The sequence below is a fragment of the Diprion similis genome, chromosome 11 (genome assembly GCF_021155765.1).
Source record: "Diprion similis isolate iyDipSimi1 chromosome 11, iyDipSimi1.1, whole genome shotgun sequence".
In the NCBI taxonomy this organism is placed as follows: domain Eukaryota; kingdom Metazoa; phylum Arthropoda; class Insecta; order Hymenoptera; family Diprionidae; genus Diprion; species Diprion similis.
In genome coordinates this window covers 3,239,761-3,261,036 of record NC_060115.1, presented here as the reverse complement: position 1 = coordinate 3,261,036, position 21,276 = coordinate 3,239,761, and the positions used below count along the sequence as shown (strand labels likewise).

At 36.6% G+C, this 21,276-nt stretch overlaps 2 protein-coding genes across 4 annotated transcripts; one reads left to right on the top strand and one right to left on the bottom strand.

The window, feature by feature from the left end:
• The first annotated feature begins 694 nt into the window (after positions 1–694).
• On the top strand, positions 695–17,509 carry LOC124412565 (transcriptional regulator ATRX-like). The gene is made up of 23 exons (XM_046892542.1): positions 695–1,085; positions 1,492–1,613; positions 1,872–2,006; positions 2,401–2,534; positions 4,156–7,683; positions 8,015–8,340; positions 8,519–8,623; positions 8,977–9,113; positions 9,513–9,622; positions 9,921–10,175; positions 10,366–10,570; positions 11,246–11,661; positions 11,725–12,026; positions 12,174–12,468; positions 12,578–12,861; positions 13,108–13,267; positions 14,166–14,513; positions 15,430–15,730; positions 16,107–16,328; positions 16,527–16,637; positions 16,712–16,774; positions 16,854–17,039; positions 17,383–17,509. Exons 1-23 carry the CDS (start codon positions 1,031–1,033, stop codon positions 17,485–17,487), a joined length of 7,905 nt encoding a protein of 2,634 aa, XP_046748498.1. The 5' UTR covers positions 695–1,030; the 3' UTR covers positions 17,488–17,509.
• LOC124412569 (iduronate 2-sulfatase) lies at positions 17,035–21,217 on the bottom strand. Of its 3 annotated transcripts, none has more exons than XM_046892550.1 (10): positions 20,667–21,217; positions 20,383–20,560; positions 20,131–20,261; positions 19,834–20,005; positions 19,600–19,749; positions 19,347–19,484; positions 19,038–19,227; positions 18,681–18,897; positions 18,092–18,437; positions 17,035–17,458 (listed from the first exon to the last, which is right to left on the bottom strand). In XM_046892550.1, the coding sequence occupies exons 1-10, from the start codon at positions 20,886–20,888 to the stop codon at positions 17,433–17,435; spliced, it is 1,770 nt and encodes a 589-aa protein (XP_046748506.1). In that variant the 5' UTR covers positions 20,889–21,217; the 3' UTR covers positions 17,035–17,432. The 3 variants fall into 3 exon arrangements, with proteins under 3 accessions (XP_046748506.1, XP_046748508.1, XP_046748507.1); XM_046892552.1 differs by having other exon boundaries at positions 20,383–20,480; positions 20,667–20,805; XM_046892551.1 differs by lacking the exons at positions 19,834–20,005; positions 20,131–20,261.
• Positions 21,218–21,276: the final 59 nt, after the last annotated feature.

Here is a 21,276-nt window from a genome sequence, read left to right as displayed (position 1 = left end):
TCCTCTTTGCCTGCACCCTCGCATAAACGCGCCAACTTTTGCAGTCTCTTTGACTTCCTGAGTTGCGTTCTGAAATCTTACCGGAGTTAACTCATGTATCATCGTATCTCTGTCAAGCGCATAAGATCAAACAGAGAAACAACGATACTCGAATAAGGTTTCAGAACGCAGCTCTGTGTACGCGCTCTTGGGAACGGTGAAATTGAAGTTGGAACAATGGAAACGAAGCAGCGTAGACTGAAGAAAATGGTGTAAGAAAAGGCGTGCTTCTCTGGCGGAAACATATTCGCCCCGTTCTGCGCCGACCAGTTGACAGCAATTTGCTGCAATTGACTAACGACTGCTAAATACGATTTTACCCTAAAGTCCCTGTAAACCATAGGTTATCCTAATAAAATTATGTGTGTCGTATGGGATTGCGTTTATAAATAGCTCTCATTGTCATTGATAAAGAAGTTACCGGATCGCTTGAGTACTAACTGATCACGAGCTGAAGGCCAAAGGATCTCGAATGTGATTGGTTCAGAATCCAACATGGACTTCATACGGGCGGGGCACGCGATTGGTTATTAGAGATTGCTGCGCAGGAGCACACCTTACTTTTTTAAAACATCATGCCTGTCGCCAGCCTATGTATACTCTGCGCATGGTTGTGACTTGTGCTGGAAGTCGTGGGGACAAGAACGCCGTACTACGTAAAACCACAGATAACTTGTAAGCGCAGAAAGACCGCGCGCGAATAATCTCGTCAGCCTAAGAGCATGGGTCAAATTTCTAAAAAAGGAAAACCCTTTTAATATGGCTGTTCTGTGATTTTACACGTCGAACCCGGTGAAACGTTACTAATAAAGATCTGCGTTTGCATTCGGTCAAATGTTTTAAACGTATTGAAACGTCAAATTCGTGACTATTTACAAGCTTGACGCGAGTACTTTCACTTGCTGGCCGAATCTTCTCTCATTATCAATTGATTTCAAACAATCGATTTTCAATAGATTTCTATCGATTTTTCTTTTCTTGACATTCTTAAATGCCTATCGACGTGACAAATCTGGAGTCGGACTACCGTGCCCAGAATTACAAAGGTACGTGTATTTATTTTCAACGTTCGTACGGATTGTCGTTTATGTTGGGGGATGCATCGCGAACGTATAGACATCGATGTTGCTTTATAGATATTATTGCACTTGAGGGTCAACAGAAAATTATTGTTCTTCTTTATTCATTCTAAACAATCATTATAAATATATATCACGTTTAGCAAGTATTTACAATAGGTTTTTTTTCAAAGCTAATACAATAATTAAATCAGAATCTTTTTACCAAAATGCAATTGTCATGATAGTCAGATTGAATTTATTGTAAACTTCTTACTTGGTATCCATAAATCAATCGTTATTGCAAAATTACCCCATTGATCGACCCTAGATTCAACAGAAATCATTGTGCTTGTCAATCAACGATTCCGATTTTCCTGTTTGGTCATTTCAGATTCTAAATCCATTGACCGTAAGCAGATCATCTGCGCAACATGTGGAACAGATCTCAGTGGGAAATTCGACAAGCCTGGTGGCCTGTTTATCCACCCGTTGATGACGACGTTGCAGTGCAAGGTACGTTAAAGTTTGCCAGTAAGTCCATATAAGTCATTAATTACATGAACTTGTCAATAAAGTGTGAATGCTTGGAAATTTACCAGGTAATACCTTCTAACCTTACCTTGGACCAAGATTTTCAATTTAGAAGGTGATACTTACACCTAAAAAAAGGAAATAGACATATATTTGAAACTCAGATAATTGTTAAAAGAATCAAGAATCCTGGAATCTTTTATCTTTGATTCACAACTCAGGCTGTTAATTTTGTCATAGAAATGCAGCAACTTCTATGGCGACGGTGATTTTAGTATGGACGAAGATGGTGACGATAAGTACTGTCGCATGTGTGGAAATGGTGGTGCACTATACATTTGCGGAAACAAGCCATGTCCCTATGGTTTTTGTCATGTATGTACTATTTTCCTTATTTTTAAGAAAGCATTCCAGCAGTTAAATGGCGGTACTATTATATGCAGTAAGTAAAAAACACGTCTTCTAGGAAAACATGCTGTGCATTTTTAGTTTTGTATTTTGGTGTGTATGAAACAAAGTCAATTTTATTTTGTATTCTTTCATTTCTAGAACAACCGCGCATCAAAATGATTCATTCTTAACAAAAGTATTAAATGAAACATGAGTCAACTCTCCTCATTGTTGCATACTGCCATTCAATTGTAGTATCACAGGAATCGGAACATTCAACTGCTGATTGTAAACTTCAACTATTTTACTAATAAGTATTTTCAATAGATCTATAGTTTGAAATTGGTTGTACCACTCACTTTGTGTTATCTGATTTTAGGACTGTATAGAACGATACGTTGGAAAAAATTCGCCTGAAGTTGAAGCGGACAACTGGAAATGTCTTCGCTGCAACTGTGAGCCTCTTTGGGAAGTAAGAGCTGTCTGCGAGGTCATTCAACGAGAAAATTCAAGGTGAGTTTTTTGAATTTATTTGTATTTGACGATGAATCACCGCAACGGATCTTGATGTGTATTACATTCCGATGCCTGAAAGCATTATTCTTATCCATTAGAGGGCAAAGTGGTTTTATTGCACTCTGTGATTTATCTCACAATCAGTGTGTACTAGTTGAGAGCATGTGGCTGATATAATTCCTTTTTTACATTCGAACACGTGTTAAGCAACTCAGTTTTGGTTGATTCAAGTCTTTTTGTCTAAGATTCAATACCAATATTACATGAAAGAAATTTACTTATTCTCAAAATAACGGGTCAAGACAAACTCTTAAGGCGCCGCTGACCTGACTTGAAAATATCAAATCGTGACGTCATAAATACGTGCAGCGCCTCTGAACGTTGAACGGTGAACTAAGACCGCTGATTTCATTGGCTTGTTCTGTTAGATCCAACCAATGATGTCAGTTACAGATCGAGACATACTTCTTGTGGACCATGAACGGGCTGCTGTCACTTGAAAATCGCCGTTACGAATCGTACCATATTTACAAAAAAATAACTGATAGTATAAGTTTTCCCGAATAAAGTGAGTGCTTTTGTACGTGGCTAACTGTCTGGCGAGAGTGAAAGAAATTGTGAAACAGTGCAATCAGTGAATATTCAACATGCGGTAGCTCCGATCGGCCATGTTTGTTTTGGCGTGATTTTATTCACTTCATTATTCTTTATTATACACATTATCAGCGATTTGCATGACCAGTGAGTGAGTTAGCCACGTACACTTTTATTCAAGCTTCAATTTAAAAATTTCCCGAGTAAGATTCGTGCTTCCGTTCTTGCAGGATTCGTAATGGCGTTTTCCCTGCTTCTGACGTCACGAAATATATATATGACATGCCAGGTCAGCGGGGCCTTAAGCAACTCAGTTTTGGTTGATTCAAGTCTTTTTGTCTAAGATTCAATACCAATATTACATAAAAGAAATTTACTTATCCTTAACTATTGTGGTATACTTTAATCGGTGCTTGAAAAGCGCACCGTTCGCTGACTTTGATAATGATGGATAAATAACGGGTCAAGACAAACTCTTAAGAATGTTAGCATTTCTTAAAAAACCATTTAAAACTAGTATCTGAAGCTGAGTTCGTGTTGGGTCTTTTGCAATGTAACGCATATTGCTTTGCTAATCGCAGTGTTTCGAACAATTTTTCAAAGTGGTTTCACTTAGTATTACTAATGGTAGTAGATGCTTATTTTAGAAATTGGTTTGTGTCTTCGTATTGCATGAAAAATAATTTTTGTCAATACCCTATAGTAAACAACCTCCTTTGGCGTAAAATTAATTGCACTGTTGCATGATTCTCGTTTTCTTGCTTTGGTCCTTTGATCTTCTGAACTACTCTCCTTATGTTGTTGGATAATTTTGGCAGTGTTCTGAGCAAATCCTCATCAGTGAAAAGAGTTTAGAAAAATCTGCAATCCTCAAAGCCAGCTGATAGATAATAATACAAAAGCAAGAAAGTGGGAAGAATTTTTGAGGAAAGTGAAAGTTTTCATAAATTTGAAAAATTTTGTCTCGTAATGGAGCTGAGAAAAGATGCAAATGTAACACAGGATTGGAACTTCTGTGTTTCAGAAAACGGAGGAAGCACAATAAAAAGCCAACTAGAGGTGAGGTCTCCAAATCAGATGCCAACCACAGCCTATCTGAGGATTTAGATAATAATTTTCAGAACTCTAAACTGACCAAACGACGTAATATGAGACCCAGGCGTAGCTCTATTAAGACGAATGAACACCTGAAGCGCATTGCAAGAATCTGTGACAATTCAGATGATTCCTCTAGCAATGAAAATTCAAATGTACAAAATAGATATCGTAAACCTGATGATAACACAAAGGCTATGTTAGATAAAAATTATGCTAAAACACTCAAAGAAAATATGAAATCACTGTCCGGCGATGAAGAAACTACTGACTTTGACCGAGAAGAAATAAGACAGAAAACCCATGTCAACTCTAGATTTAAAAATGAATTGTCAAGAGTGAAATCTAAACATAGAAGTAATAAGCATGATAACTCGAGCTCCAGCTATTCCCATTGGAATAAAGAAGAGGGTCAACTGGGACAGAAACAGCCGAGAATTTCAAAATCTCAAGGAAATTCGAGGAATCCATCAATTTATTCAGAATCCAGTGATCATGAATCGAGCAATGAATTTGTCAAATCATCGAGACAAAACCTTTCCAAAGTTCCGAATGAAAATACAAGAAAAAAGGATTTAATTATTCGTGAGAAAAAGTCAAGTAATATTGAAAATCCAAACTCCATAGTAAATGTAAGGCAACTCTACAATAAATTTGAAGCTGTGAAAAGATCGTCTGAATTAGCAATTAACGAGTCAAAAGGTTCAAATAGTAAACATGGCAGGTTCTCTTCTGAGGATTCGTGCTCAAGCATTAGTAATAAGAAAATTAGGCGTAGTAAGACGAAAATTTGTGATAGTACTAGAAATACTGGTAGTTTCAGTGAATGTACCAGGCCAATTAAACAGTACTTGGATTCTGGAAAAGAATATACAGGGGATTCCAAAAATACTGAAATCACTAGCAAAGTTTCTACATCGGTACGTAGAAAAAGTGAGGCAGATCGACTTTTGGATAACAAATCGGAGCAGGAATCTAAAACAAATACGCCTGCATTAAAAAAATCCGAAACATCGTTTGTATTAGGTCATGAGAATCGACTTTTGGGGAAGAAAAAATCATCCATGAAACATACCTATGCAAAAGTTGCAAATACCAAAGAATATGTAAATAAGAATCAGGCACGAGTAATTAGAGCTCACATAAACAGCTTCATAGATGAAATGGACAAACTTGGTGCAGCCTTACATGTGGGTGCTCGTAAAATCTCTGAGAGGCAATTGAATAACAATTTCACAGTAGTGTCGGCTGTTTCAAAGACCGTACTAAAATGTGCTTTAACAGTAAGCCGCTGTCAGAAAGAATTGAGTCGTAGGGTAGAAGAATTTATGGAATTTTATAGTACATGGTGTAATACTTGTAACGTAAGCAGTATTCTACTGGATATGGATCATTCCGATGTTGCCACAGGCAGTGGAGAGGATTCACCATCGAAACAAATGAGTGCTTTAAAAGCTAGTAGAAATTCCAAAATTATTGAAGGTTCTGATTCAGGCAGAGCAGGAGATGATACGAGGAATAGTTCAGACGAGTTGGATGTTGGAAATTTGAGCACCTTCGATAAGTCTATTAATACTTTATCGAAGTCGTCTCAACAAGCTGCTGATAATCATAAAAATATCACCAAGCATAATATATCGTTGTTGTCCAGTATCAAGGAAAAGTCTATGGTTTCTGACAAAGAATCTGATCGCGAAAGTTTGGCAAATGATGAAGAAGATATGCAAAATCCTGTGAATGCTAAAGTTGTTATGGAGAATATGAATGGAAATGTTAATAACGACACAGTTCCACATACTCTAGATTGTGATGTAATATCAGAATGTGACAGCACCGAAATATTTTCAGAGGAGGAAAATAGATATTCAGCCAAAAAAACTAATAAAGCCACATTCGTCGAAAGTTTGATAGAATCTCGATCACCAAATACATCTGACAAAGGAATAACCGAATCAGCTGAATTAAATTCCGATAAAAGTGGTATACATAATGTAATTTCACCTAGTATCCAAGAAAAATCTTTGCAATCTGTCGACACATTCAATAATATCTCGGACTTGTCAGCGCACCAAGAACGAGGTAACAAAACAAAACTTATTAACTATTCAGAACAAGAAAGTGGTTCACAACAGGCGTTGGTCGAAGTTTGTAATAAGAATACCAAGCAATTAGATTCGTCAGTTGAAGGCAATTTTAATGGTATGATATCGCCTGATCACTGTAAAGAAAATGAACCGACAATAGAAGCGAATAGTCCTGATGCCGTACAATCGACTGATGATGATACTACACTAGAATTGTTCGAACATGAGCAAGGGACAATAATTCATGACTCATCGAAGAATATTGATACCGATGTGCATCATATGTCCGATTGCGAGACTGAACTTGTCTTCACTCAAGGTATAAATCATATTACCAGTGAATCAGATTCTTTAGCAAATATGAGCAACCTTAAAAATAGTGAAAATAAAACGATAATGGAAGTTGAAAATGATGAGGAAGTTGCATTATCTGAAATAGCTCATTCCCCCAAAGAGTTACCTTCTATTGAAACAGTTACACCACAAATTGATGAAATTACTGATCTGAATACAAATGAAACTTTACCTTTGGTAGAATTGAGGCAGAACGAAATTGATTTCGAAAAAAAGAAAGACTTGCAATACTTCGATCCTGAACCTAGTACATTGGAAAACGTCCAAGAACATCTTGAGAATGAAGAGGTTGATGGAGTTGAATCAAATATTCCATTATCAAATGTTGTAGAACACAAGTCTGATGAAGTTTCCGATAACGTCGAACAAGAAGACATAGAATCTCTGATGCACGATATACCTTCTGAATTCGATATGACTGCAGCATTTGACGATTCGGAAGAGGCGATTAAGAAAAGAATTCTAGAATCTGACTCGGAACAGTTTGATGATAGTACATCTCTTTCTTCAAAGTCAGATACACATGAGTTGGGATTAAATTCAGATGCCAATAAATACTCAGAGAAACGAGATTCTACAGATAGTAAAGCAGCTGCAATTAACAAAAACGAGCATCGAAGATCTACTAGCTCTCAATTAGATAATGAAGATCTTGATGATGTTAAGTTAAATAATCTTGCTAAAAGTCGACTCTTATTATCATCTGACTCCAATTCCTCAGACTCCGATGATGACATGGCATTAGTCGTATCTCCATCTTCGGATGATTTACATTCTCCGTCTTCTGAAAAACAGGAGGAAATCTGTTCAAACTCCATTTACGAAGACGACTGCACAAATTCAACTAAAATTAGGAAACAAAAATTTTGCATTGAAAAAAATTCTTATTATCCGACGGACAAAAAATTACAAATGTCATGCCAAGTCGTAATTAGAAGATTGAAAAATAAAGTCTTGCAGCAATTCACGCAGTTGCTTGGTAAATCTAAAGAACATCAAGAATGGGAATCATTTAAAAGGTATTCACATATACATAAACAGAATATCCAGATCATTATTTCACCTACTTACCTCAGTTCCTCAAGACAAAATTACGCTTATAGTTTCTGGTGGCTAAAGGTAGAAATTTAGAAGTGTAGGTTTTCTCTGTGATACTCCGATAATGCCAATTCTCGTTATAGTCATTGGGAAATAGCTTCAGCTCATTTGCTGTAGTGATATTAGTGGTATTAGTCTTGAGTCTGTACAGAACCCGTAATTGGCTTGTGATTTTTTAATCCACTTTTATAATCACTTAGTACCTAAATTGATTGTATTACTGATAAATTTGTCATGATTGGTCCTATACAGCTTGATTGATGTGGATAATATCAAGAAACGTAAAAGAGGCGCATGCAATGAAAACGGCAACTCAAGCTCAAGCGAATCGTCTTCCTCAAGGTCATCGTCAAAGGGACGTGCGAAGAAAACAAAATGTAAACAGATGCAGGAAAAGGAAGAGACTCTTATGGATCACTTGGAGAAAATAAAAAATGGTGAAAACGTAATTGACTTCTCCGACAATGAGTCTGATGAAAATAATGTAATTCTGAAGACAAATGCAGAAGAGGAGTCTTTGGTAAGGGCTAACGAACTCGCCAAAGATCGCCTCATCCAGAGTTCGGATTCTGAACAAGGTGAGTTGTTGTCACAATGAAATTTACTTGTTTTCCAAATGAGAGTCAATCTTACTCTTTCAATTAAAATTCATGAGCATTGATGAAAAACTTATTTGATTTATGTCGCTATCAATTATTGTAAAGTAAGCATTTCAAACAGACAACAAATATATTCCTGCAAGAAATTATTTTGCAGAGATACTTGCCAATGTGGAGAACGAAGAAGAGAAGGTAGTTGAGGATAATGACAGACTGCAAACTACAAAAAAGGAAAAGAAAAAGAAGACCGAAATAGAGGGTGGTAAGTATATTGATTTTGCCGTTTCTGTTAGCATTTTCAGCCTGCATTGTTTAGCTGTGTCCTGCTGTATTCCAGTGCAGCAGAACAAAGCACAGCATAGCGAAACAGTGCAGGCTGAAAGCGCTATAAATGTGACATCTGTGTAACATAAGTTGCAGTACCGTTTTACATATTCGTTAATGTATGAAACAATTTTTTATAAATATGGACTAATAAATACAGTGGTCAGTCAAGCAGGGGACTCTATTGCATCACCAGCATTGGTGATTGGTGATTGGACATTGATCAGGAGTATCGCAAAGCAACATAAATATAATGCTTTATAAAATACAAGAAATTATTTATCTTTGTAGAAGAATCCGCAAATTCAGGGAGTGACCATAAGAATGATTCCGATGGAGAGAAGGGCAAAAAAAATACAGCCAACGAAGGAAATGCTGACTCACAAGAAACTGATAATTCCGATAGCAAAGGAAAACGTGAACAAACAGTAGGTCAACTCTTTGAGGCATTTCATGCAAACAATACACAATTACATTTACTGATAATTGATGCGGGTAAAGTATACGAAATACCACAAACTACCTGGGTTGAGATCAACCTACAGTGAAACCTCCGTTATATATGTTTCGCACTTGTACGTGTTTCTCGTTTAAAAATCCACTGGAAATCATACATTTTTTATTTTACAATTACGAAGGTTTAAAATCTTTTGGTATTTCACTTCAACTTTATTCTCACTTCTAGATCTATATTGCCACATCCCTTGAAAATAGTATAGCTGAAGTTTCACTGTACATTAGTATTTTGTTAAAGCTATTTGGTAATTTCGTTCAATCTGACAACTTGTACTTCACACTCAACTTGTAATAGAAATATGTCTTTACAGAAAATGAAAAATCTGTTGGCTAAGCGTAATTGGAGATTAACAGATTCTGACAGCAGCAGCGAGGAAAGGAAATGGTGTAAATCGCAACTCAAAGAAGAAAATGAAAAGAGGTATAATTTTTTAAATAGGGTGTTAATTGTGATATAGAAGGACATTTAATCGTTGCTGAATACGAGACTCGGGTGAGAATCGGGCACCGAGTAAAATGGCTGCATCAGTCCCACTCAGTATTCAACAATGAATAAGTGACCCTGTATATCGTACGACCTGTAAATTAAATGGAAAAAGTGTCATTCTAATGTATTCGTGCCATTATTCGTCCTCGACTGCAAACGAGGGTGACTCCATCTTTACCAAAAATCCTTCTTTAATTTATTGGATGAATCCATGTATTCGTATTTTTTTCAGGGATGTAGAAGAAAAGGATATCACTAAGCGTCAGAAAAGGCCAAAACGAAGAATGTTAGGGTCCGATTCAGATTCCGTTAAATTAACAGACCTGAGCGACGATAACGGAGACGATACTACCGAAAAAAAAAAGAAATCAGGGTCTGAATCTGAAGATTCAGATGTAATGTTTGCCCAGCTGAGAAAAAAAAGATTTACCAAACGAAATACGCAAAACTCTGACACAGATTCAGAATCTGAACCGGATGAAAAACCGTAATCCTTAAGCTATATTAACATTGATTTAACATACCTATATGTCTAGCTACTCATTATTGCTTTTGAGTTACCATTATTTGGATGATGTAAAATTCAATTCTGTTTGCAGTTTGCACTTCATTATCCTTGTTTAGAGTAGTTGTTTGCTATGAATGTAAAATTTACACTGTTTCATATCCTCCACCAGAACAAAGCAAAAAAGGAAACGTATAAAGAAAATGGATTCTGACAGCGATAGCGACATGCCTACAAACTCGCAAGATGCACCAGGAAAGTTTCACAGGAAAAATATTCGAAAAGTTTTAAAGGATAAGCAGGTGGCAGATGTAACGAAAATTGCTGGTAAAGAAGAAGAGGAAAGATTAAAACGTATAGCAGAACGTCAAAAATTGGTAAGTCTGCAATACCAATTTCCATATTTATATCAAAGAACAGCGAAAATTTCGCAATATTCCGATACAATCGAATTGACTTCAAAAGTTGGCAATACGTAACTGTTCAACTTTTTTATAAATTTTGGAAGACGTGGATAAAGTGTACTCTTAATATTTTTCAACTTCTATCTACAAGCACAGTCTGACACATCAACTTCAGAGTGATCCAGGTATGCATGCGCACACATTGTACAAGAGGCTATCGGCCATGCAGACCTGGCATTCTTCTGTTAACTCACCCTACTCGCCAAGACCGTTTACAGAACGATGTATGGTGCAGTTATTGCAAAAATTAAGTTCCAAGTTTTAATGTAAAGTACTTATGACTAATAGAATTCAAAATGGAAATCTGTCTAATAAAATTTATTATGGATTTATATTTGTTAGGAAGGTCACAGTATTTAATTAGAAAAAATAAATAAGAAACTTTTTTTAAATTTGTTGATGATTCCAGTTGGTAAAGAACCAAGTACAATTATTTACCACTATTGCGGTACATATCAAATTATAAATCAAATACTTTATTCATTAGTAAATTTTACAACTTCTCTGTATGTGTAGATTTTGAACTTGACTTAATTTTACCATGTCTACCGTATCCAGTTCTCTTGAATTATTTCTATTACTTTTCAGTATAACGAGATGTATGAAATAAAGTTGGCTCGTGAAGCAAAGGTAGATAAATTGATACTCGACTTCGATGAAGAAACAAAGAAGGAGTTGATCAGCGTACATGAAGATCTCGTCAAACGTTTGAAACCGCACCAGGCACAGGGTATTAAGTTCATGTGGGACGCATGCTTTGAATCTTTAGAACGGACAAAGTCTACCAAGGGGTCAGGCTGCATTGTTGCCCATTGTATGGGATTAGGAAAGACTTTCCAAGTTGTGACCCTTGCTCATACTCTTCTTACGCATCCCGAAACTGGTATCAAAACAATTATGGTTATCTGCCCATTGAGCACTGTCTTAAATTGGGTTAACGAGTTCAAAAAATGGTTGGGTGATATTAACAATGAACAAGATGTCAGGGTCTACGAGATGACCAAGTAAGTACAAACATCGAAATGTACAAGATCTCTATTTTAACTGTTCCTTATCATGCTTTTCAGAATGAAGAAAAACTTTGAGAGAAGGTGCCAATTAGAAAAGTGGCAACGTACCGGAGGTGTAATAATTCTCGGATACGAAATGTTCAGAATTTTGAGCAACCAAAAAGCAAAGAAAATGCGCAAGAGTATGCATGAGGGAATTTTAAAGTGTCTGGTTGATCCCGGACCTGATCTAATTGTTTGCGACGAAGGTCATTTACTCAAAAATGAGGACACAGCTCTGAGTAAGGCTATGAGGAAAGTTAAGACCCTTCGACGAATTGTTCTTACCGGTACACCATTGCAGAATAATTTGGTTGAATGTAAGTACCTACTAATATTTTATATGGAATAATGTTTTTATAGTAATTGTCAGCATCGCTTTCTGTCAACACATGTAAAAATTTTTTCAAGTACTGATAGTGTTATTCAAAACCCATGACATTTTTTTAAACGCTTGTGTATTGCAGACCACTGCATGGTTCAGTTTGTGAAACCGAATCTTCTTGGTACAAAGAAAGAATTCTTGAATAGATTTGTCAATCCCATAACAAACGGACAATTCGAAGATTCAACTGAATATGATGTGAAATTAATGAAAAAACGTGCTCACGTGCTACACAAAATGTTGGAGGGAAGTGTTCAAAGATTTGACTACTCTGTCCTAACACCGTTTCTACCACCAAAGCAAGAGTATGTCATTACTGTCAGATTGGCAGACATACAAATCAAGTTGTACGAGTACTACCTAGAAAATTTTTCAAGGTAAATTTCTTTACCCCGCCACACTAACAGTGTCCAACTGCTATTACAAGATCCACGCAAAATTTTGACTACCAACAATAATGCATACATTCTTATAATATTTTGATAGGAAAAAGGTTGGTGCAGGAACTTCCTTATTCGCTGACTTCCAATCACTTCAAAGAATATGGACTCACCCGATCGTTTTGCGTATGAATGCAGAGAAAGTGGAAAAACTTAATGAAAAGAAACGTATGGAAGCGAGCGATTCTGAGGGATCATTGAGGGATTTTCTGGATGATGGAAGTGAAGATAAATCAACGACCTCTTCTGACAGTGACATACAATCTACTCATGGTTCCAGTGATGAGAAATCTGATAAGCCAAGGCGTGGTACAAGGGCCAATCCTTTAGGTAAGTTGAAAAATGATCCCTCTGCATATGATTATTTAAATGAGTATTCATTTGGCATTGTAGATAAAGATACGATGAGGATTAATGGAGAGTCCAGTGATTTCCATTTTGGAATCTGGGTATAATTTGATTAAAAATGTCGGAATTGAATCGATGACATTGTAATTTGGATGCGACTTTATGTTAAAATGAGATTTTGATGAATAATACAAAATCTAATCAATTTATTACTTGCTCGTTCTCTAGACGAAATCACGATCAATTCCGATGACGAGGACGCACCACAGGCTGGTGAATGGTGGAGTCAATTTATAGAGCCTGAACACTTCGAGGATATGAAGATATCTTCCAAATTGGTTCTATTGTTTGCTATTTTGAAGGAGTGCGAGCAAATTGGAGATAAAGTGTATGTATAGAGTTGTCGTTCAGGATGCTATTGCAGTGTTATCAAAACTTGAAACATTCTGGATGAATAATAGGCAGTATTTATGCACAATACGGTGAGCCGGAAAAGTTCTTGAAGGGTCTGACTTGGTGCTGAGGAGTTTTGCATGTATGCATTTCCTAGGTCCGATCAAAGGCTACCTAAGAAACATCCGTGAACCCGGCAACAGCTTGGCTTAGAGATATGAAAGGTCTCAATATCAAATCTTAACTTGCAAATATTAATTCCGGTCACTGTATGTACACCTGCGTGAGTTGATTCTGAAACGGAAGTAGCAACTAGGGTTTCAATTTAGGTTGATATTGTACTGCAGACCAGTAGTGGCAAGAGGTAATGGCGCTATTGATTTGTACTGCAATACCAACTTGAATCCCTATCCATAATCCTAGACACTACTTGAGTTTCAGAATCAACCTATGTAGGTATTTGTATACAGTCAATTCTGATCCCCCTAATTTTTAGAGTAACACACGCCTCATTGGTTGGTTACGCCGCTGCCATTATGCCGATGCCTAAATCAAAGGGGATCACAATCGACTTCTCTAAGGTATACATATCGCACCATGGGGTGGAGGGTGATGCAACTCAAAAATTGGGGTCTTTTAGTAGAAGCAAATAGCTATGAGTAAAAGCCTTATATGCTTATGGAAGTTATCTATTGTTCTCTACTCTGGGATCGCCAACTTTTCAATTACAGAAATGTCACTTTTCAAGCTTATAGAGTCGAACTTTGCATATACGGTGCCAACTCGAAAATGCTAATTTTTAAGCTGTGTCACCCTTGTCACCACGGTGCGATGTGTACGACCTTAACCCTGTATTCGTGAATTTACCTATTTATCTTTGTTTTGCCTTGCAGCTTAGTTTTCTCCCAGTCATTGTACGCACTATCCTTGATAGAAGAATTCCTCAATAAAATTGACGATGAAACTCAAAGAGGAACGTGTAGTGAGCTTATTGACGGCCATACTGGAAGCTGGTCTCTGGGCTTAGACTATTTTCGACTCGACGGTCAAACGGCACCCGAAAATAGAAGTCAATATTGTAAAATTTTTAACAACCCTAAGAATAGCAGGGCCAGATTATTTTTGATATCTACTAGAGCTGGCGGACTCGGAATCAATTTAACTGCTGCTAACAGAGTCATTATATTTGATGCTAGCTGGAACCCTTCGCACGATGTACAGAGCATATTCAGAATATACAGGTGAGACTCGTGCAATTATGTTTACAATGGTTCAAGTTTTTAGTATCGAAGGTCATTGAAAAAACCGACAATTGTTTTACTGACGTTTCGGCTTGGGGGAGGGGCTTCACAGAGCTAAATGTTTATTTGCATAAAGAGAACCAATAAATTATTCTGTATAATAGAGAAAACAGGTATAAATTACAAGATGAAAACAGAAAGAAAGAAACAATATTCCTTTACCAAAATTCAAATTGAGTATTTACATTGTAATAGATGAGAGAAAGAAAAAACGAATGGAAGAAAAAATTAGGAACAGGTCATGTCCAGGTACAAAAGGTCAACAGTCGTCAAATGTAACAGCAGTTGGGTCGAGAACTGTCAATTTCTCTGCAATTTACCAGAAATATAACTAATGTCAGAAACCTCACCAGAAAAGAAAGCACTTGTGGTATTTTATTTGATAGGATTCTTAGGTACCATTGCAGTACTGAATCTTGCATTGCATTGGTGTTTCACTCTACAACTGCTTCCACAGATACGAGGTGGATAAACTGCGAAAAGTTTGGCAACTCAGGTGGACAACTATGCAAAAACATATTGTTTCTGCGGTTTATCAGCAAGTAGGTGTTGCGTAAAATACCACTCTTCGTAGTTTCCTAAGGAATAACTGCAAGGTTCGGTACTGCAATAGTACCTAAAGATCGTGAAAAATAAAATACCACAGGTTTTTTTTTCTGATAGGGTTGCTGACATTCGTTCTGTTTTTCAGCCAAAACGTCAGTAAAACAGTTGATTGTTAATCAGTGATTACTTTCGATACTGAAAAAATTAAGCAACTATTTGGCTAAAGTTGAGAATTTTTTTCTATAGTTAAATTCACTATTCACATCACAGTATAATTTATATAATATTTTATCGTTCAATTTTGAAACAGATTTGGGCAGAAAAAGCCTTGTTATGTATATCGGTTCTTGGCCCAGGGTACTATGGAAGAAAAAATTTACAATAGACAGGTGACAAAGCTCTCTCTGTCTTGCCGGGTGGTCGATGAACAACAAATTGAACGACATTACAGTAACCACGACTTAGATGAATTATATGAATTCGAACCTAAAACTAATAAAGACAAGCCTACACTTAACTTGCCAAAGGACAGATTATTGGCAGAAATTTTTCGAAAATATGAAGACAGGATAGAAACGTTCCATGAACACGATTCTCTATTGGAAAATAAGGTAAGACCACATGGTTCAGGACCTTTGACCCGAATTCCAGGGATCACAGCTAGATATCAGATGGTGAATACGTCTCTGCATTTCCATTATTGAATTTGGATTGTAAACGTACATACATACCTATAATAATGGTCAAGATTTTTTATTTGACCAGTCCCTGCGGTGAGGCGCTCTATCCTGCAACTACTTTCCCCTCACAATCAGCCACTTTACGCTTGTCAGCGCTGACAGTGACGGCCCATGACGAATTGTGTTGGGAAATAGTGCAGTGTCCTCCACCATTGACACCAAGCATTTCTGGATGAATAGTGAACAACGAGGAAGAGTTTCATGTGATGATTTAAGAAAATATGGAAAGAAAAACTTCATGTTACAGGCAGAAGAAGAGTTAGATGAGGAGGAGCGCAAGGAAGCATGGAAAGAGTATGAAGATGAACGTACAGGACGAAAGGTGTTGATGCGCAACCCCCACAATCAAAATCTACTTCTGCAACAGCAGTACAATGACATGCTTCGTTTAAATCCAGCCGAGGTTGCTAACCGAGCAATGTATTCGGGAATTAATATTGAAAATCTACAAGCTCTGATTCGAAAAGATGTAAGAATAATTGTCGAATATCAAACTAATTTTCCTAACTAATAATCATCAACGAATGATTATTACCATTTAGTTACCGTTGAGATGGCACAATCAGGTGCAGAGTGTTTGATATAAATCACGAGATAATTAATGAGCCAACTTTTATAGATTATATAGCTTTAACAGATTATAATGCAATCACTCGTTTACGTCTAGTATCCAAATGAGACTCCGGAAGCTCAGTCAGCCATGACAGCACGTGCGATTATGGAGATGTATTCATACTTTGAGAGCGAAACCATCAGACAACAACACTTAGCAGCAACTGTAAGTGGGAGATTTCCTTCAAAATTACTACTGTCATAGTTTGATAAGTTTATAAACTGTTTGTATTGTCACAGAACTTCCGTTACCCAACTGTGAGCAACCTTGGGACAACAAGCTATGGTGACTCAACCATGATGGTAAGTAAGCAAGAAATCAAAATGAATCCTTGAGTTTAAAGGCTGTGAGTCAATAATCTATCGTTTTTCTTGTGGATAGATCCCAGCGCAGCAACAATATGCCTTACAACAACAGCAACAAAAACAACAACAGCTACTCATGCAACGTGATCAACAAGCAAACTATGCCAAACAATATGGCAATGTCAGAATAGGTACTTCCACCCCTGTGACAAGACCACCGCCAGTAGTCGATTTACACATAGACGACAACGATGTTATAGAGGTAAAATTTTTGTATTTATTAATTCCATTCCATTTACGTCAAACAACCATTGCTTTATCATCTTTTATTACTTTCCCTTAGTATATACCTGCCTTTAATTAATCATATATTCTGTACTGCTCGTAATGACCATATTGTTCCGAGTATAAGACGACCTTCAATTCTCACACAGTTTTTCAGGGTGTTTTTCTTAGTTACTTGCACATAACATACGGGTTCACGTATAAGACGATGATTTTTGCGGATGTTGTCAACGACAAAAAACCTCTACTTATTTTCGGAACAATACGGTAATAAATAATGATAAACAACTGCAACTAAACATAACTGTTCTTGTTTTCAGGTACCAACGACACCTACGTCAGTAGTTGGGACAGCGCCATCTTCGTCCGTTCAAGCACCCCCAGTTTCAGCACCAGCTGAAATCAGTAAGAGACAGGAGGAGTGATTTGAAAACTAGCAAATTTTTTTGAAAAAGTAGCTACAAACGCGAGGAATGAAACAAAAGTTTGACAGTCGATCTATCTGTCTATGCAACATCAAATTTTTGACCATTCATACGAACATTATTTTGTGTTACGGCGATTATTCTGGTGAAAGTGAATGAATATCGCCATATCAGGTTATAGGTACACATATTACTCCTTGAATATTTCATTGCAATAAACTAATCATCTTGGTATTTTTTTTTTTAATTCGATTTCAAACAGTTCAGTACAATAATAATAATCAACCGTTGCTTCACTGTTACATGATGTAAGTGTAGTACCTCCAAGCAAATATGATACTAAATGAATACCATTCGTAGTGACCACCTCTTTATAATTCGAATATTCGGAGTGAAGCAAATTAAATTCTCACACAAGAATCCAATGTATTCTCCATATTATGTATATCTCTGTCATAGATGTTATAAAAGCTCACGCCTTCTGTAGATCTTTCCTAGGTTGTTTATTCAATGTATTTTGCAAAATGTGGGGACATTAGACACAAGTGCTCCGCACGCAAAGGAACCACTAATTTTAAACATTTCTTGTGTGTCATTCACTCACCTCCATATTTATATCGGTAAGGTAGAGCTTTTCTCCAACCATTTTTAAGCTGCTTCCTAAGTTTATTTTTTATCCGTGAAAATTCTGGTAAAGTACATAAATTCAAATTTTCTTCAGAATCCAATTTGTGATTATATAATTCTTCAGCAATGATCGCACTCCAATCCGCTTTTACAATGCTACTGTTGAAGGAAGCCCATGCAGTGTACCGATATTCCGCTGTTCGAATTGTGTAACCCATAATAGTTATTTCTCTTAGACGTGGTTCGTCACTGTTTGGATTTCGTGTCGGTATTACACCTGGTCGAGGGTATTGACCAAAGACAGCCTTCTTCCATGGAATGATCTGTAAGACATAAAACTATCGACAAAGTAATCAACAAGCAGCGGGCTTTCTACTTTTGTCCGTTTTTGTTTTTTTGTTTTGTTTTTTTTTTTATTGCAGGAACCTAGCAAGCTATGGCACTCTGTCCAATCTTGCTGATAAATAATTGTTGATCGGGTACCCACAAAAGATGAGCTGCTTCAAATGAATAGTGAATCATATAAGCAAACTATCAAAGATTAATAATAATCATGGCATTTGCACCTTTTTGTACATAGTTGCATAAATGACAGGTAAGAAGCTGACACCTTCACTACAAAGATTCGAAGACATTGATGTTGAGTTACTCTTGTACTTGTACTCGTAATCCTTGTCATCGATGCATAATGGTATTGGCAGATTTGTTAAGTCAGCTATTGTCGGAAAAATATCTACCAATTCTATCATAGCATCTGATATAACATAGCCCTTCTTCTGATGCCTTCAGCGATGCAAAACAAAACATAAAGGTTTTCGTTTGTTAATTTCTAATCGATATTTAATTAAACCTTACTCTGAGCTCATAAGTAATATAGCATGTATACAAAGTGGGACATTTCTTTACTCAGCACTATATGTTACCTGTTCTGAATGCATCCTAGCTTTGGACTACAGTCTGAATTCTGGATTAGGGAAAATTTTTTTGTTGTATAGGTGCTCTCAATCCATGGATCAAACGTCACCTGAGGAATGGCAATTATAACAGGAACTCTCAGGGCTACTTCAAAATTACTGTATTTTGCCCATTCCCCATGTTCACCCAGTGACCAGCCTATCGGATAAGATGAAGCCACTAACAGTATGACTCATTATCAGATGTAATTCTCATCAATTTATATAGTCTGCTGAGAACTAGATTGTTCATGTTTGAAAAGTAGAAAAAACAATTACCATGATCAGATATAAGAACTATCGATGTGAACCGCTCTATGTTATAAACAGCTAGTTGTTTCAGAAGTAGTCCAATCAAGTCATCAATGTAAGTTACTGCAGCATAGTAGGATTGGATAATCAACTTTGCATAGTCGCCTATAATAAATTCACACAATTCTAACTCCTATAAACCATATATTGGAGTTTATTCGATCTTTCGTTTCCTGACGTTTGCATAGCAGAAAAAATAACAAAAAATTATTACACGCACGTGGTATTTTTTGAAATGGAAATTTGAGAAGCAGTTTTTTTACATCATCACGTTTTCGAAGATCCAGCCAAGGGTTGTAGGCTGTGTAACTTACATTCTCTGACCACTTGTAGTTATCAGGTACATCAAACTTTTCTAGTGGATGATGCTCTGCACACAAGAAAAAATATAATGTACATAATACATATGCATATTATGGTAAATATGGTGGAAGAAAGAAACAATTCTACGAACCAAGATATTTTCGGGGATATTTCAATGGAATGTGAGGTTTTTGAAAGCCAACGGCAAGGAAGAAAGGTCTCTTATCTCCACGATGTTTGAATAAAAATGATTTTGCTGCCCTCAACGTCTCTATATCTGGTAGTGTTTCATTAGGCATATGAGGAACATATACAGGGCAGACCTATCAACATGTAAATACGAAGGACTTCAATATTTAACGTTGAACAATTAATCTTTCTGCGCGAAATGATCTACACTTCCAAACTCGCTGCAATAACTGTTTACAAATTACAGGAAATGCATTACGATATTGCGGGCAGGTATTGAGTTTGGAGTAGTTTGGCATAGTTGTGCATCTTTGTAACGATCTGTGTATGGATGAAATGGTTTCTCAGACCAGGAATATGGAGAATCATCTGATCCATTGGAACTTGATCCTACATGGAAAATGAGATTCCATTTATATGAAAACATTTCTATAAATAAAATAGATGTGAAATTTATCAGTTTACTTTTTTAACTAAAAGTATGCTATGGTGATTTGAAATAAACATTTACCCGGGTGAAAGACTTTTCCGATTGACATGGTAGTATAACCATGACTTTTCAAATGTTGAGGCAGAGTAGAAAAATTTCCAATTTTATCCCGCCAATAACTGTAGAAGTCATAAAGCTTGAGTGTGTCTGGCCTCCGGCTGGTTAAAAAAGAATTTCTGCTTGGGGCACATAACGCTTGCTGAGAAATTTGAATGGGAATTGAAATTAATCATAAACTAGGTAACTGTGACATCTCTTCTGTTTCATCCAATTATTTCTATTTCAGGAATATAGAACATTAGTACCTGAGCAAATGCTTGAGTAAACAGCACGCCTCGCTTCGCCAAAAGGTCAATGTTTGGTGTAACAGCGTTAGGATCTCCGTAACAGCCGAGTGATGGCCTCAAATCATCAACTACTATCATCAGAATATTTTGCTTTCCAAACACTTTGAATATTGTGAAATTGATGAAAATGAACCAGGTGCTCAGCCGAAGTTGAATGGAATATCGAGGCCGACTCTCCATTGTTTTGAAAAATCGAATTGTTTATTCATAGGTATAACTTCTCTGAGGATCGTCAACGTCGTTGAACCACAGGAAACATTCAGATATTGATGATGTAAAGCAGGAACTCTTACTTCCTCGTTTGATCTTTTTTTCATACACATACATACAAAGTAAATATCTCGACAGTTCGGGTACAAACTCTTGTCTTTCAATTAGCTCCTCGATTTAATGGCACAGTCGCAATTTAAATCTTGAATATCTCTGTTATGGTTATGGGTGAAGGGGATTTTAATTTGCATTCGAAAACTCTTTGAGCATTTGACATTTCTATTTTTCGATTGATGCGCTAGGCACTCTCAGAAATAATCTTAAATTTTTAACGAATATTTGAAAGTCCGAAACACTT

Bases quoted from the DNA above. Each gene is read 5' to 3' on its own strand.
- LOC124412565 (XM_046892542.1), top strand. From the start codon at position 1,031: ATGCCTATCGACGTGACAAATCTGGAGTCGGACTACCGTGCCCAGAAT. The intron at 8,624-8,976 runs GTAAGTATATTG...TTATCTTTGTAG, and splicing joins GAAGACCGAAATAGAGGGTG to AAGAATCCGCAAATTCAGGG. The intron at 10,571-11,245 runs GTAAGTCTGCAA...ATTACTTTTCAG, and splicing joins TAGCAGAACGTCAAAAATTG to TATAACGAGATGTATGAAAT.
- LOC124412569 (XM_046892550.1), bottom strand. From the start codon at position 20,888: ATGGAGAGTCGGCCTCGATATTCCATTCAACTTCGGCTGAGCACCTGG. The intron at 20,561-20,666 runs GTACTAATGTTC...CAAATTTCTCAG, and splicing joins TTACTCAAGCATTTGCTCAG to CAAGCGTTATGTGCCCCAAG. The intron at 20,262-20,382 runs GTAAATGTTTAT...TTTTCCATGTAG, and splicing joins CGGAAAAGTCTTTCACCCGG to GATCAAGTTCCAATGGATCA.